Below are 15,352 nucleotides of genomic sequence, written 5' to 3'. Positions count from 1 at the left end.
GGTATTTCTATGTGTTAGATTCCTTACTCTAAAAACTTTTCAGCCAACGAATTATTTCATCAGAAATCTCTGATACAGGTTTCCCTTTGTAATGGTATTTTAGAAGTGCAGTTCAGTCCATGACCCCTTGAACAGGCAAATCGGTGTGCCTCAGAGGACAGTGGGTTATAACACGAGGCAGGAAGGAAAGGCTGTCAGGGATGGAGGGGACAGGCCCTTCTTCAGCCAGCTTCATTGCCAAAGGCAACATGCCACTGTAGTCATACTGCTGTGGGCTAGGACCAAGTGTCCTCTGCTGGGATCAAGTCTCCTCCACTCTCCTCCAGAAGTAATTCCACTTCTTATACTCGGGATTGCCATCATCAAGGATGAGGTTTGTTTTCTGGATGCAAGCTTCGTACCTTAGATATTACACTATTTACAAGACTGAACATGCTCAAACTGAGCCCCTTTAAACTGTTTTAAATTACTCAGAATTGTCTGAGTCTCCAATTTTCAGCTAGATTCAAGGAAATCTGGTTTAAATATGAGAAGTTTATTCACTAAGCATGTTGTATGAAGACAAAAGATTCTGCAAATTTTTTTAACAAATACAAAGATTTCTTAAGTGGTTCTTATGACAGAGTTGATTCAATTTAATAAAGAAACACAAAAGGTGATTTAACTAAGCAGGAGTTAATCTCTTCTACATGCCTTAACATTTTCATTGGCAGAGTTTATTGGTAGAATATTGTGGGTCAGAAGGGACCTTTAGTCCAGCTCCCCTGCCATTGGCAGGGACATCTTTCACTACAGCAGATTGCTCAAACCCCATCCTACCCTAATCCTTGGATGCTTCCATTTTGAGGTGTCCTGATTTATTTATTAAGTCCATAGATGTTTGTTTTGTCTCTATTAGATGTCCATTTCAACTTTTCATTGGCAAATTCGTCATTAACTTTGCCTTTTTTTCTGTGTAGAAGATCTTCCTTTTTTATCTGTTTTGGAAGAGGAGTGAAACTGATGTTGTCTGTCTCTGAAGGGTGTCTTAATTCACAAAAACATTATATAATGTTGGGAAATCCATAACTTACTTTCTCCTCATGTTTTTTTGTCTCTCTGAACTGCAAAAGGTTGTACTCTCCTGTTTTATGAGACCTATGGAAGGAACTCAATGGAGCAGAGCAGTTTGCCTCGGTACGCCCTGTTTGCAGAAGACAGTATAGTTCAGTCTGTTCCAGAACATCCCAAGAAAGAAAATGTGTTCTGTCTCAGCAATTCTTTTGGAGATGTCTACCTATTTCAGGTAACAGGATGCATGCATAACTTGGTGGTTGTTTCCATTTTAGGATGTGTTTGTGAGTCTACACATGTATCTATATGATTGTACAGACACACTCATCTTATTTGTACCTTTGACTTAAAAATAATAGCACAATTGCACTGTTGCATTACGCTATTATAATATTAAATGTATGATATGACTTCAGGTTTACACCAGTTGGCTCATTCACTTATGGTTCAGAAACAAAAAGAACAAGGATCACAAATCTGCAAGAAGCTCTGGGTACCTGGTTGATCACAAGCTTCTAAAAAAATAAACTTTTTATCAATTTTTTTTCCCCACATCTATTAGCATTTCACCCTTACAGAGTGATGTGCTCAACTCTGAATCTGTTGGCCACAGAGAGTTTGCTTGAGCAGGATACTCAAGAAAGAGAGCTAAAAATAATCAAACTACTTTGGCTGCTCAAGTTCCACCACTGGAAATGTTAATAAAGAACAGTATTATGTGGAACTGCCTGCATAGAAACATGTTGATTCATAGGCACACTTGTACATACCTCCAGTGATACTTTGTGCAGATTGCATTCTCTTTACCTTGATGTTGCCTTTCCACTAACTTGGCACTTTTTAAGTAAGCAAATACCTCTCTTCAGAATCTCACATGTAAAATCTTTTCTGCTGTTGCAGCAGTGAAGGTTTGTCTTTGATACCTGGTAGGGTTTACTTTAATTATCTGGAGGTATGAAATATGCAAATCACATCTTTCCCACAGCTTATATGGCTCTTGTGCTTCTGAGGCTTTTAGACCTTGCAGGTCTAAGAAGCAGAGGCTGAAGGTTGGAGACAAGTCATGATGGAGTGCAGGAAAATCTCACACTTCCTTTGTTTACTCAGTTCTAAAGGATACCTTATTTCACTTGGTTAAGATAAAGTGCCTAAGACAACAGTGAACCCATCAAGCTCTTCATGCCCTAGAGCTGTTGATTTTATTTTTTTTCTTTTTTCTGCTCATAACGTTGCACTATTGATTGGTTTCACAGGCAACAAGTCAGACGGATCTGGAAAACTGGGTTACTGCCATACATTCAGCCTGTGCTTCCCTCTTTGCAAAGAAGCTTGGGAAAGAGGACACTGTCAGGCTGCTGAAAAATCAGACTAAGAGTCTCTTCCAGAAGATTGACATGGATGGCAAAATGAAAAAAATGGCAGAGTTGCAGCTCTCAATTGTTAGTGATCCAAAAAACAGAAAGGCCATAGAAAATCAGGTACTGGAAACAATTTTTTTATGAGAGCATATTTATCATTACTTCTTGCTTTGGTCTCTATTTGTGTTTTCTAGGCCTGAGAGTAATTGTCTTGGGCATAGCTAGCACAGTGGTTGTAATTATTGCCGGGTTTCTACAGCAATCCAGAGCAGTGCAGGAGGCAGACTCCTCAAAGCTGCACATCAGACTGTTCTGTTTTATGAGCACAAAGCTATTTATTGTCTCTTCTGTGAAAATGTAATTAATTCTCACTGTTTTATGTTAATAATATCTAGCTGTTACATTGCATACCACAGAATATACAGTATGTTCTGTGAATAATTTATTATTGTATTGCAGAAGAGATTGAAGAGTGGGTACTTGGCAGTATTGTTCTGCACCCTAAGACAGAACATGAAGAATACTTAGTCCTTCCTCCAACTTTATTTGTGTAGTGGCAGACAAAACCATGTGCTTCCAGTTGAAATTTAGCCATGGCTAATGATCACCTGATTGTCTGTGTGGTGGTGAACAAACATGAAGCCTTACTCTGCTCTCAGGTCTAGCATGTGAACCAGGAATCACTCTGGGGATACCTTATGGAAATACATCTTGCAGTGTTGATGTCTTCCCCATGCCCCCAGTTTTGTGGGTAGTAACAGGCAAAAGATGTTTTAATTATTCAGACATGCTTAGTGTTCGGCCAACGACCTCACTACCTATGGCCTCTTGTGCACTAAGCTTGTCTACTAGTTTAGCCTAAATAAGTCTGTGGACTGTGATTGCTGTATTTTTAGGCTATTTCCAGAAGACTTCTGATAATTTAAACTGCTTGACTGGTCTTTGAGAGCCCATCCCAACCTGCCTTTCCAGTCAGTAACTATTCCTCTGTCAGTACTTCATGCTGAATATTATGGCCTCTTGAGTAGCAAGTGAAGTTTATTTCCTTTGAACCAATACAGCACAATTATTTTTCTTTGGTTAGTGAGACACTTGTAGTTTCAGGGATTTGATGCTTATAATACTTAAAATTCTTACTCTACTGGCTTGGACTTGATGAAGAGCAGACTGACTAGTACTGACTTCACTACCAAGCTCTTGTGGCACACTTGAGTCTGAAGCTGTATGAGCAGAGTTGAAATAACATGCAGGTTTGTGTAGGGATTTGCAGTGCAGATGTTCATAAGCCCTTTGAATGCTCACATATTCATAATTTATTTCCAGGTCACTTTATTTCGTGGTCCAGAGCTGAGTGAGGTGAATGGAGGAGGAAAAATGTTAAGCATCCCTTTATTGCAGTAGGCTTTGAGACCTAGAAGAATATGCAGATTTCTATAGATGTCTAGTGTATTGTCTTGTATAGATGTCTTGTAACATGTGATGCACTGAGGAAAAATCCTGATGTATATTAATTTAATTTATCCCTCCCTCATCGGATATTCCTGTTAGTAGTTCATTTAGAGTCAGCTGAAGAGTATTAATGATCTGTCTTAATATCTGCTAATTAGATGTTCTGTCCTTGAAGAACTCTCATTGTTTTGCAGCTCTGGGAGAAGTTGGCTTCATTCTGTAGAACTGAAATCCATCTCTAGGGCTGCAGAAGATTTATTCCTGTTAATCTTCTTTCTATGTGTGTCTCAAAACATTGAATGGGGGTAGACTATTGGCACAAAGAATGAAATGGACCATTGCAAACATCCAGTAGTTGGCAAAGAATAAATTTTCTCCATTCTTGATCCTTTTGATCTCCTTAAAATCTCTCCTTACAGTTGCCTAAGGTTTGCTGGCAAAGTAACTTCAGAGAACAGTCGATAGATAACTCAGTTGCCTAATCTTCTAATTTGTTGTCTCAGATTGGCTTTTGCAAAGAAAAAAGAAAATCTTGGTGTAATTAGTAACCGAGAATTCTTAGTATACTTAGTAACATAATGATTTTGAGAAAACTTTATTCCTGAGGGAATAGTTTGCATATATGTAGTTGTATATGCAAGCTGCAGTTGTTTAGTAACTATGTTGTCTTTTGCCTATTTTGAGAAACAAGAGAATATAAATTCTGGTTTTGGTTTTGTGTAAATTTGATGGCGTTTCAATCATGTGGCAGATATTATTCCTCCATGCTGAAGTACACAGTATTGCCAATACTGTATTTCTTAAGCATACCATGCATCCTGTGCTGGAAATCGTCACTGGTGATTTATTTTGGGAAGCCTGTGGAAACAGTGTGATTGACATCAGAAGAACTGTGGTGGTTTTTTATGTAGAAATAACTTATTTTCACTGGGGAATTATCCTGGAAACTTGGATTTCTATAGCCTTTCTACTTCCTCTTCCTCAGAAAAGCAACCACCAAATGTCAACTTGCTCTTTTCTTTCACTTCTTGAAACCATTAACTTAAAACCAATATTTCTTTGCTGAAGACTTAATAATTCTCAGGGCCTTAAAAGCAAGCAAAACCTTTTTTTGTTTCACAATTGCCACCACCTGAAAGGCAGTTGTACTAAGGACACCTGCACTTCTAAAGTTGCTGCAGGTATTTAGATATACTTACACGCTTCTTTTTTGGTGTCCAGCAAATGGACTAGAGAAGGTCATCTGATACTATCTGGTAAATTTTTTTAATTTGAAGGCAATTAATTGATAAAACCAGTGCTAATCAGAAGTGCAAACCAACAAACAACAACAACAACAAAAAGACAAAGAAAACATTGTTTTTATAGAGAAATTGTTTTATAGGCTTGACGCTATCAAACTGGTTGGGAAATATTTTCAGTCTTGTGGCTTATATGAGGAATTCTCTCTATCTGGGTTTACTGGCATAATAATAGTATTAATAGATTTTGTAAGTGTTTAAGAGAAAATTGTAGCCCTTCACAAAGTTATTGGTAATGATGGTCACTTTAGAAGAGATCAACGAAGCGTCTGCAAGGTGGCAGCGTGGCTGGAAATCTCAAGTCTGCACATGCACCTACAGCCATGTACGTTTTTATTACTATGTGAAATAAATATGTGTGTGATGGTGTTCTCCCAGTATGTAACTTTTCCCCTCTAGTGAAGAGAATTAGGACAAAAAGTAGCCAGTTTGAAAATCTCCTGGTGCCGAGATTGATTTCAAAGCCTTTCTTTAAAAAAATTTTTAGTTTTCCTAGATGTTGAACCTGCTAGAGAAACCACAGTGTGCTGTGAATTCGGAGCCCTGCTAGTGAAAGGGATTATTAGCATTTATTCAGAGCTCTTAACAAAATCTTGCACATTAAGTCAGAAGTGGAGCTGCCTCTGCCTGCAGAACTGGTTTTAATGGGGTGGAAAATCTATCTCGCAAGAGAGGGCACTGCAGCCCTGCGTGTAATTGTTTATGTACTTGGTACATAAGTCTATCCTGATGTTTCACTTTAGAACAATAGTATGAATAATAGTTGCTTGAAAGTATTATGGCGCTTTGTCTTCAAATTTTAATATGTTGATATAATCGTCTTTTCCAAACTATTCATAGGTTTCTGATGTGGCTCACATTTTCTTTGCATATAATTCTTAATTTTTCAGAGAGTTAGGAACATGTGTATTTACTTGCAGGCACTGAAATGGTGAAGCATTAGTGAGAAGAGCAGCACATGCTTGGGGATACTTTTGTTTCTAAGTTTTCATATGTGTCATCCACCTAAAAGTAGTTTGTTGTTGTAGTTTTTATTGAAAAAAAAAAGAGTAAGATGGTGGTCTGTTTATTCTGGATAGTCATTAAATCCATTAGTACCTTTTTTCTTTCTTCCTTTCCCTGTGGTAGTCCTCAGTTTTTTACGAAGAGCATAATTGCATTTCTTCGTTTTTAAAATTTACTTGACTCTTTCTCTTTTCTCTCACATTTGAAGAAAGATGATTGGAATAGGTCTGGGAATTTATTCTTCAGCCTCCACAAAGTTCAAGTTTCACCTCTTAACTTTTTATAAATCATCTGATGAAATATTTTCTGAAATTGTGTTGGTTACACCTGGTTGAGCAGACTCATAAGAGAGGCTCTGTCTCACAACACAAAAAATAAATATATTTAAATTAAGAAGTCAAAACTATAGCAGAAATTGAGATCCAAATTCTCAACAACACTCAGTCTTTTCAGAGAACTTTGTTAACGCATGCCATCATTGCTGCAGACGTATTCAACTGGAATCTCAATACATAGTAACTTTTCATTTTTCCATATCCTCTTAAACTAAAAAAACCCAAAACATTGTCCAAACTTATTAGAACAAATTTTCAGTTTGTGTAGTCTTTGAACTGGCTAAAGCAGAGATCTGCTTTCTGAGAGGTCAGTTATATTTCTTTCCAGGTGTTGCTCTTCAGTAAGGATGCTCCTTCCCTCTACATCATTAGCAAATTACTTCTCTTTAGTAGTAGTAGACTGGGAGTGAAGTGAGTAGGCAGACAGAAAGTTAGGGAAGTTCATCTCCATTCTCTCTTCACTGTTGTTACTGCTTTACAGATGGGTGAATTTCCCTCTTTGTTTTGCAAAGATTTAGCATAAAGTAATGAAAAATGAATGTGGAGTTGCATAGCATTATCTCATACAATGGAGCTGGTGGGGCAGCCTGTTCAGAAAGGGCTGGTGGTCTGGGGTTTGGGGAAGGCAGCTGGATAATAAAATTCAGTGGCTTCCTTACTTACATCATTAGCTATAGACATATATGTGGTACCACCAATTTCCATTGGATTTTCAACAAGATGTAAATTGGGTACACATGTTCCACTTCTGTGCTATCAGTGGTATTGGGAATGAGAATACCTCTGTCTGTTTTGGTTAAAAATTATGAAAATTCTTTTCTTCCAATGCAACCAAAAAGATGACATTTATTGTAAAAACTTCCATTGTCTCGTTATTTCAGGCAGTTTTCTTAACCTTTTTTAAGTCACCATGCAGATGAAGAATAAAGTGTTGCTAGTTGCACATGAGTGTTGTTGCAGTCTATTACAATGCCTTCTTTATTTCTTCAAACTAGAAGTTATGATAGCATCTCAGTAGTGATTTTTAAAGTAATGGAATTTCTGGAAGAGTGATGTTTTTGCTTCTTCGAGTTCTCTTTGGGAAGTAATGACAATAAAAATCTGTTCCCTGTCCCCAGCAACCAAGTGACTCATTTTTCCAGATGGATACAATATGAATTGTGTCTGAGAACCAGGGACTGGAATGCAAAGAGTTTGGTGTTGTTTGTAATGTGGTTGAAAAGCTGTACATATAAAATAGCAGCAGAAGTTTCTTCTCAATCCACAGAGTCCCCTACATCAGCCTGGAGAGACACTTTCCATCTGAAAATAAGATATTGTGTAAGGAAAAATTGAGAATTTTTATTGCAGTAGATAGTGAATTGTGTCAGCAAGGCCCTCATGCTTCTGCATGGTATAAGAACTACTACTAAATAAAATCAATTTTGAAGGTTTAAGTATTGAGAGAAGGACCTCCTTCCTGTGCATATTTTCTTTTGTACTCCTTTGAATAGGTGCCAAGTGAAAAGCTGGTGTTTTGTTGTCAGGTGAGCTGTCCAGGAAGTTTTTTCCATCCTTCTAGGTCCTTGAGGTATTGTTACATTGAGTTGATATGGTGTCATTTCTGGCCCGACTTTACACCATTCACACACTGGTTTGGGTTTTAACATATTGAGCTCTTTTTACTTTGTACAGAACACGTGTTTTCAAATGAGACAGTTCTTCCTCAGCCCCTCAAAAGATACTGTTTGCACTGTAGTGTACAAAGGATGAGGGGCCAGGGGCCATGCCTGAGCCACGCTGCCTTCACTGGGGCTGTTGAAGCCTTCCCTTCACAGCCTGAAAACCCTAAACCTGTTCCAGCTGAGGTGCTGGTGCCACTGCCAATGTTACCTGCAGAGAGAACTGAGGCATGCAGGAACTGTGGATCCCCAAATCACATCCTGGAAACCATTGGCCTACATATATTTACCCCTTGTTTTCCCAAGCTCCCACTTCAAAGTTAAGCTATAGAAAACCTAGCAGGTTTATTGACCTGAGAGAGACCTGCTTTCAAACAACTTCCTTTAGCTCCTCTGTTTGCGTGACGTAAAATTTGCAATTGTTTCTTAGAGTCTGAGCAGATTTTTCACTGACCTGGAGGAGAATTGAATATTTATGTTCTGAAAATGATCATCATTGCTGAAGTACTGCCAAAAGTATCATGCTGATGTTCCTTTGTGTGTTAACTCTTCATAACTCATTCCTGCACTAAGTCTTTGATGCAAAAGCTTACCCCTCACATAATTACTGTCTTTTCCTTGCACCAGGCTTCCTTGCATGAGTTCTCCTGGTAGCCCAGGCTAAATAATACTCAAGGCTTCCCAGATTTTACTCCTTTTTATCTCTCTACCACAGCTTTCCTTTCCACTGTACCTTACAGGATCCTGCTAGGTTCAATACATTTATTTGGATGGCCCCCTCTTGCCTTTCTTCCAAGCTCTTTCATGCTGCCATTAAACCAAGAAATCTTTGCTTAACATTCGACTGGACTGACAGTGGCATCCTCCCTTTCCTCTGGAAAAACCCTTTAATGCTTTCACATTTCATGTGTGCTCACTTGTCTTGGTATGCCTCACTTCGGGCCATATCTCTTCTCTCTTTTCAGACTCACTTCATGCTGGTGTTAGCCTTTGCCACCCATTCCTGCTCTCGCAGCTGTCTGCCTCATCCACTTTTTCCTGTTTGTTTTTGAGTAGATTTCAAAAGGGCTGTTTTGTCTGTGCATGATGAAGTTAAGTCTTTGAGCCTTCTTTTGGGTAGTCCTCCCACGTGGGGCAGAGATTTGCCTCACACAATAGCAGAATAGGGATTGCAGCAGTGAGTCTGCAGGCTGTAAATTAACTTCATGGACCAGGTCATACTGTGCTTTGAAGTTGTTGCTTTTTTATTTGTGTGCTTCTCCCGTTTAGTCTTCAAGAATATAAATCTCTAGGAAGAATTATCCTAGTTTAAAAGCCTTAGACAAATAGCAGCTGGTATTGGTTCATGGTCTCCAATTGGTTCCAGACATCCCTGGTTTTGATAAGACTACAAGACAATCCCAGAAATTCCTTGCCTACAGCTTTTGCTAATGCCATTAAATGTAACATTGTGATTACCGATGCTTTTGGAGCTGATTAGCCAGTATCCTGTGTGACTGATAAACACTGTAATTTAATTATTTCTTCAGAATGCCCCCATGTTGTACCCCACTCCCTCTTCTTAGATTATCCTATTTTAAAATACAACTTCATGAAAATGTTTAATGGGGATTTTGAAGAAGGCCTAAGACACACACAAGGGTGCCTGTGCTCAGCTTGTGTTCAATGAGGACAGGATGCTCCACTCCAGCAGTACCCAGAACAAGGCTTGCTCTGTTCCTGAGCTGTTAGAAGTTGACTTGGCTCTGTACCCACAGAGGTGTCATCTTGAAGGGAAAGACATTACCTGAGCTTGTAGCTTTTGGCTTTGTGAAAAGCTGACAGCCATGCTTTCATTCTAGTTGGATGTTGACACAGAGAAAGAGCTGATCTTGCCATCTCCTATTGGAGTCGTCCCATGCGTAAAGTACTGGCAAGCAGAAAAATGCTCTGAGAAGTGTCTGAGAGCACAAAGAAAGCAAAAAAAAAAAAAAAAAAAATAGGGGGGGAATGATCAAATAAACCCAAGGAATAAAAGATTATTCTTTCTGGAGTGCAGAGGATGCATGTTTCAAATGTCTGTGATGAGAGATTAGAAAATGCATCTTCTTTATGTGTATGTCTCTGTCCATAGACTTCTGAGAATTGATCTCATGATAAGCTTTTGTAAATTCTCTCTTTTGCTTTTAATAGTCGTTCTTTGAAAGATTTTTTAAGTGTACTGTAAATTACAATTTTGCATTCATATCTGTGCAAAATGGTATACTGTCCTCCATTTCTTCGCCCTACTTTCTAAATAAGATTTACTTCTTACTTCCAAAAGTAACTGATGTCACAATTTGTGAGCACTTGTAAGGAAACTGGACTGGGTGGGGTACAACTGGTATCAGTTGTAGCACAAACTTTAGCACCATTTTGTTAACAGGGCCTGTTTTGCCCTTTCTTTGCTTACTTCTTCATTCTTGAAACTAAAGTGGCAAAATACTTGTTTAATTCTTGAAATATTTGGCAACATTATAAGGAAACTGAACTGAATTTGCTTCTAAATGAGCCTAAAGGGCATAGTCCACCTGAGGTTTTTCTATTTGTCAGCTTGTTTCCCAAGTCCCAAAGGTGCTTGTCCCAGCCTTGTCTAATCTCAGTGTGAGGTGATAATGTCCTGTGCTCGTGGGGACAGGCAGGTGTGCCAGAAAAAGATATTAATTCGACGCTCATTAGAGAAAACGTGACAAACTCTCCACGGCCCTAAACCACCTGTTGAACAGGCAGCATGCAGGGATTGGAGCTGACATTGGAAGATCTGTGTTGTCAGGGGATTTCAGCAGTCGTCAGTACACCATCTTGGTGTACCCTGACCTAATGGAAATGCCTTTCTGCCTTCTCATTTATCAGGGTGCTTGCTGCCTTTTTTATTTGTACTACCTATAGGTATTACTGCATGCTGTACATTAATTGTATAATCTGCAGGGCAGATTTCTGCGGCAACTACAGTATGTAAATTGAGGAAATTAAGAGCAAAATTTGACTTTGGTGTAGTTCATAAGAATATGTGCTTAAATAAGTGTGTATGTTTTAAATGAGTGCGAATCTGTTTGTTTCAATGAGTGTATCTGCACAAATACTTAAAATCTGTCATCTCAGCCTTGATTCAAAGCTTTCAGTCTAGTAAATACTTGAGTCTTCACTTTCCTAATTTTACATTGAAACTGGGTTAAGTCGTTATATCTTCATGTACCTGTGCTAGGTATATTTTAAGAATTGCATATTTACATTCCTGCTTTTGGTACAGTGGTTTGTATTGGATCTATACAGCTGTTTTTTTCAGTTTGCCTGGGTGTAATCATGTATTACCCTATTAGTCAGAGCAAGAACTGCAAGTAATGTCTCCTGTTTACAGTTAGAGGAACCATAGGATGGTAGTAAAGAATTAAGAGAACCTACCACTGTAGCTACTTTGCTTTGCACAGTGTATTAGAGTAACTGTTTCCTACTTTGCTTTCAGCCAGCCAGCTACACAATCTAAGTTAAAAATAAAAAGCAAGATTAATTTCCAAAAAGAAGAGGGTGGTGGGAGGGAAGAAAAAAAAAAGCGAGCCCTTTGTGAACCACAGAGTTGTGTTTTTATGTAACTGTTCTTGTGGCTATCAAGCTACCCAAAGTTCATGGTATGTTCATCTTGTCAGTATGTGTTTAAGACCACCGGCTTTGTTTTATTTCAAGTCATCTTTTGGGTTGATGTAACACAATATGACTGAATGTGTTTTGGCAGGGAATAACTAATCTAATCCATATACTACCAGATGAAAGCAATTTACTATGGGTTTGGGGAAACGCTCGAATTTTCAGTGCAGCCCACAAAGACATTTTCCCCCCATTTAATTGTCCCTTTTTATATCCAAACAGATCCAGCAATGGGAACAGAACCTGGAAAAATTTAACATGGACCTTTTCCGAATGCGATGTTACCTATCCAGTTTGCAAGGTGGGGAGCTCCCAAACCCAAAGAGCCTTTTGGCTGCTGCCAGTCGTCCTTCAAAATTGGCACTGGGGAGGCTCGGCATTTTCTCTGTCTCATCCTTCCATGCACTGGTAAGTCCAAATGCACTTTCATGGGTTTGTTACACAAAAACGCCATGTGCTTAGATGTGGAATTGTCTGGGATAATATATGGCTGCACCCACATGCATTGGTCAGGCAGCCCTGTACCCTTCTCACCCTCTCTGCCTGCTCCTTGACTGCAAATACATTTTCTTCTACAGGATATGGCCATGAGGTTTTTTTTTGCCCCAGAGGACTCCAGACTTGGAGTCCCTCCTAAAAAGGAAGTATTCTTAGAATAGGCTAAAGCTAGAGACAATTCAAAATTAAATGTCACTTTTTTTAAAAGCTGTGGACTGTGTTTCTAAGGAAGAGCAAGTGAGATCCTCAGCTGCTGTGTCCTGTTGTCACCCAGTCAGCTTCAAGAGAGGCACAGAAGCAGCAGGTTTGCCTCTGCTCTCTTACCTTGGCAGGGCTGCAAGGCTGATCTTGGCAGAGAGGGCTGGACCACGTTTGCTGCATGTGAAGCCTGCAGAGCAGTACTGAAAGACCCATCAAGGAATGTTTTCTTCTCTGCCACTGTTTTTATCTGTGTGGTTTGTGACATTCCTTGTTAATAACTCAGTGCCATAGCATTTATCTCCTGTGTTTGCCAATTTTGGAGAGTCTGTCTTCCTCTAGCAATTTCGTATCTGAATGATAGGTTATTACTCTTCTTCAGAGCCTTTTCATTAGCTTTTGTTTTACAGAGCAATATTTTCTCAGATTCTCCTTTCCTATGGCTTTTAATTTGCCCCATGACGAAAAATTATGCTGCCACGCTTCTGGTGTACTGAAACAAGCATCACTGCTGAAAGTTTAAAACATTGTCCTTGCACTTTGGCATGTTACATTGAGATGAACTGATGTAACCCCCATTTGATGCCTTAGGTTGAAATAACTGTCAATATTTTTCTGTTGTGAAAGTGATACAGGAGGGTCTGTCTCTGTGTTTGAATAGATCTGCTCCAGGGATGAAGCTGCTCTCAGGAAACGTACCCTGTCTCTGTCGCAAAGGGTTCGAAATAAGAAGGGCTTATTTTCTTCTCTAAAAGGACTGGACACATTGGCAAGAAAAGGAAAAGAAAAGCGACCTTCCATAACTCAGGTAGATTTTATTTGCTGGGGATAACATAGAATGTGTTGTTTCTCCTGGGGTTCAATCCTGCAAGGTGCTGTTGGTGCACAGGGTAGAAGACATTTGTCCATCAAACCTGCATCCAGGGTTTCAGTAGGTGTGGCAAACTTACAATGGGATCATCACCTGTGAAGAGAATATGTCTAATTTGGGGGTTTTTGTGATAAATAAGATAGGTGAATTACAGGTTTTGACCCAATAATTTAATTATTGCCAACATAAGAACATCAGGTTGGAATTTATAACAAAACATCCCTTCTGGGACATTGTAACTGTTTGAAAGTAGGGTTTCTTTCAAGATAGCCTCTATGCACAGTCCTTAATGCAGTGTGTGCTTGTTTGTGACTGGGGCTCTGAAGCACTCTTGCAATTCAATACAGTGACATAGGTGAGTCTTCAAGGGGAAGAGAGACTGTGCAGAAGCAGACATCTTTGGCATGGCCTCTAAAAGCAACACACACTGCCTGGAAATGCATTTTAGCCACTGCTAAAAGAGAAGACTGCTGTCATGCAGGGAGTCAGGTCTCAATATAGACAGGCAACAAATAATGCCAGACCAGTTTACTGAGGACTTGGCATAGGTTTGGTGTGCAGGGTCAGGCTGGCTCTTGGGAAAGGGAATGTGCTGATGTGTGCCCCCACTGAAGGGCTGCATTGCTGGTGAAACCAGAGCATCTTTTTCTCTTTCTGGAATTAATGGCCCATGCTTAACATTTAGTGCAAGCTCCACACTTCAGGAGTCTGTGTTTTCTCAAGAAAACCTCAGTTATATGCAAAACAAAAGTTTTCCTTTTCCCTGAAAAAAAAGGTAGATAAGAGTGGAGACGCTTCTTGACAGTGAGGAAGAAGTGACAGAGGTGCACTCTCACTCAGAACTGCTGTTTTCACTAGCCTCTGATACATCCACTGCTGCTCCTGCAAAGCAGTATTTTGTGCATTGTTCATTAGGTAACTTTGTTCCTGTTGTTCCCTGGCCCTTGATGTTTTTAGTCACAAAATCTCTGATCAGCACTTGAAAACTGGCTGTTCGTGCATGTCTGGTAGTCTGTTGCAGAATATTTAAACAAGCCTATCTGTACATGTCCTGCTATAGACACAGAGCTGATCCAACAGATCCAGTGTTGCAAAATAATGCATCAGGATTTTCTGGTCTAGTGCTTTGTTTTTTTAATAGGTAAATATCACTGTCCTTAAGCTTCTGCCTGTGATACATTTTTAGCATATTGATCAAGGTGTGTCAACATGGTGAAATTGATTAATAAAACTCAAGTCTGCCTTACAAAATAAGGAACTAAAACAGAAATTTTCCCTAGGTCATCCTTTTCATATAACTTCCCTGTGTTGTTCCCCAGCAGCAGTCTGGTCTGGGAGTCCTGCACCTCTATTTCTTTATTAGTATGAGCCCTCAGGGAAGGAATGTTATGCCCTTTAGCTCTGTTCCCAGCAGAGCTGATACCTTGCACTGTTTTTAACTGGGTAATACATCTTCTCCTATGCTTTATAGCCCATGAAGGGGATTCTGTGGAGCTCAGGGACAGGGGATATTGTATCTGTGGCGAGGAGAGGAGGTTCCTGCTGCCCTCCCAGTGCTTTTCTGAGCAAAGAGAAGGGAGTCCTATCACAGGCAGAGGTGCCTCCAATGGGTCTTTACCGTTCTTATCCCAAACCTTGCAACCAGCTGCCCCAAAAAATGTTTTTGTTTTCATAGACGAGCTGGGGTTCTTTTTTTTTTTTTTTTTTTTTTTGGTAATTAAACACCCTGTAATACAAGTAAAGAAATGAAATGTAAATGCTGAGTGTTGCCCATAAAAGTGAGGAATTTTTATGGGCATGGCTTGAAAACTGACCCATAAACCTAGAAGATAGCTGAAAGGAGAGCCACATCCTTGCTCGGACTTGTGTATATGCACATAATTCTATACCAAAATCAGAATAGGCCTCAGGGTAACTTTCTTATCTCTTTCAGCCAACTGAGTTAAGCAGAGAATTGGAGGTT

At 39.5% G+C, this 15,352-nt stretch overlaps 1 protein-coding gene across 1 annotated transcript in view; it reads left to right on the top strand.

Annotated features, from left to right (window-relative positions):
• The window catches only part of TIAM2 (TIAM Rac1 associated GEF 2), a 135,834-nt gene that overhangs the window by 59,355 nt on the left and 61,127 nt on the right, over nt 1–15,352 (top strand). The window contains exons 5-8 of the mRNA XM_088161699.1: nt 1,113–1,285; nt 2,307–2,531; nt 12,045–12,230; nt 13,180–13,326. Of these exons, the coding sequence (XP_088017825.1) occupies nt 1,113–1,285; nt 2,307–2,531; nt 12,045–12,230; nt 13,180–13,326 (731 nt within the window). The remainder of the gene's footprint in view (nt 1–1,112; nt 1,286–2,306; nt 2,532–12,044; nt 12,231–13,179; nt 13,327–15,352) is intronic.

The sequence above is a fragment of the Sturnus vulgaris genome, chromosome 3, assembly GCF_052056855.1.
Source record: "Sturnus vulgaris isolate bStuVul1 chromosome 3, bStuVul1.hap1, whole genome shotgun sequence".
NCBI classification, from domain to species: domain Eukaryota; kingdom Metazoa; phylum Chordata; class Aves; order Passeriformes; family Sturnidae; genus Sturnus; species Sturnus vulgaris.
This window is presented reverse-complemented; position numbering and strand designations above follow the sequence as displayed.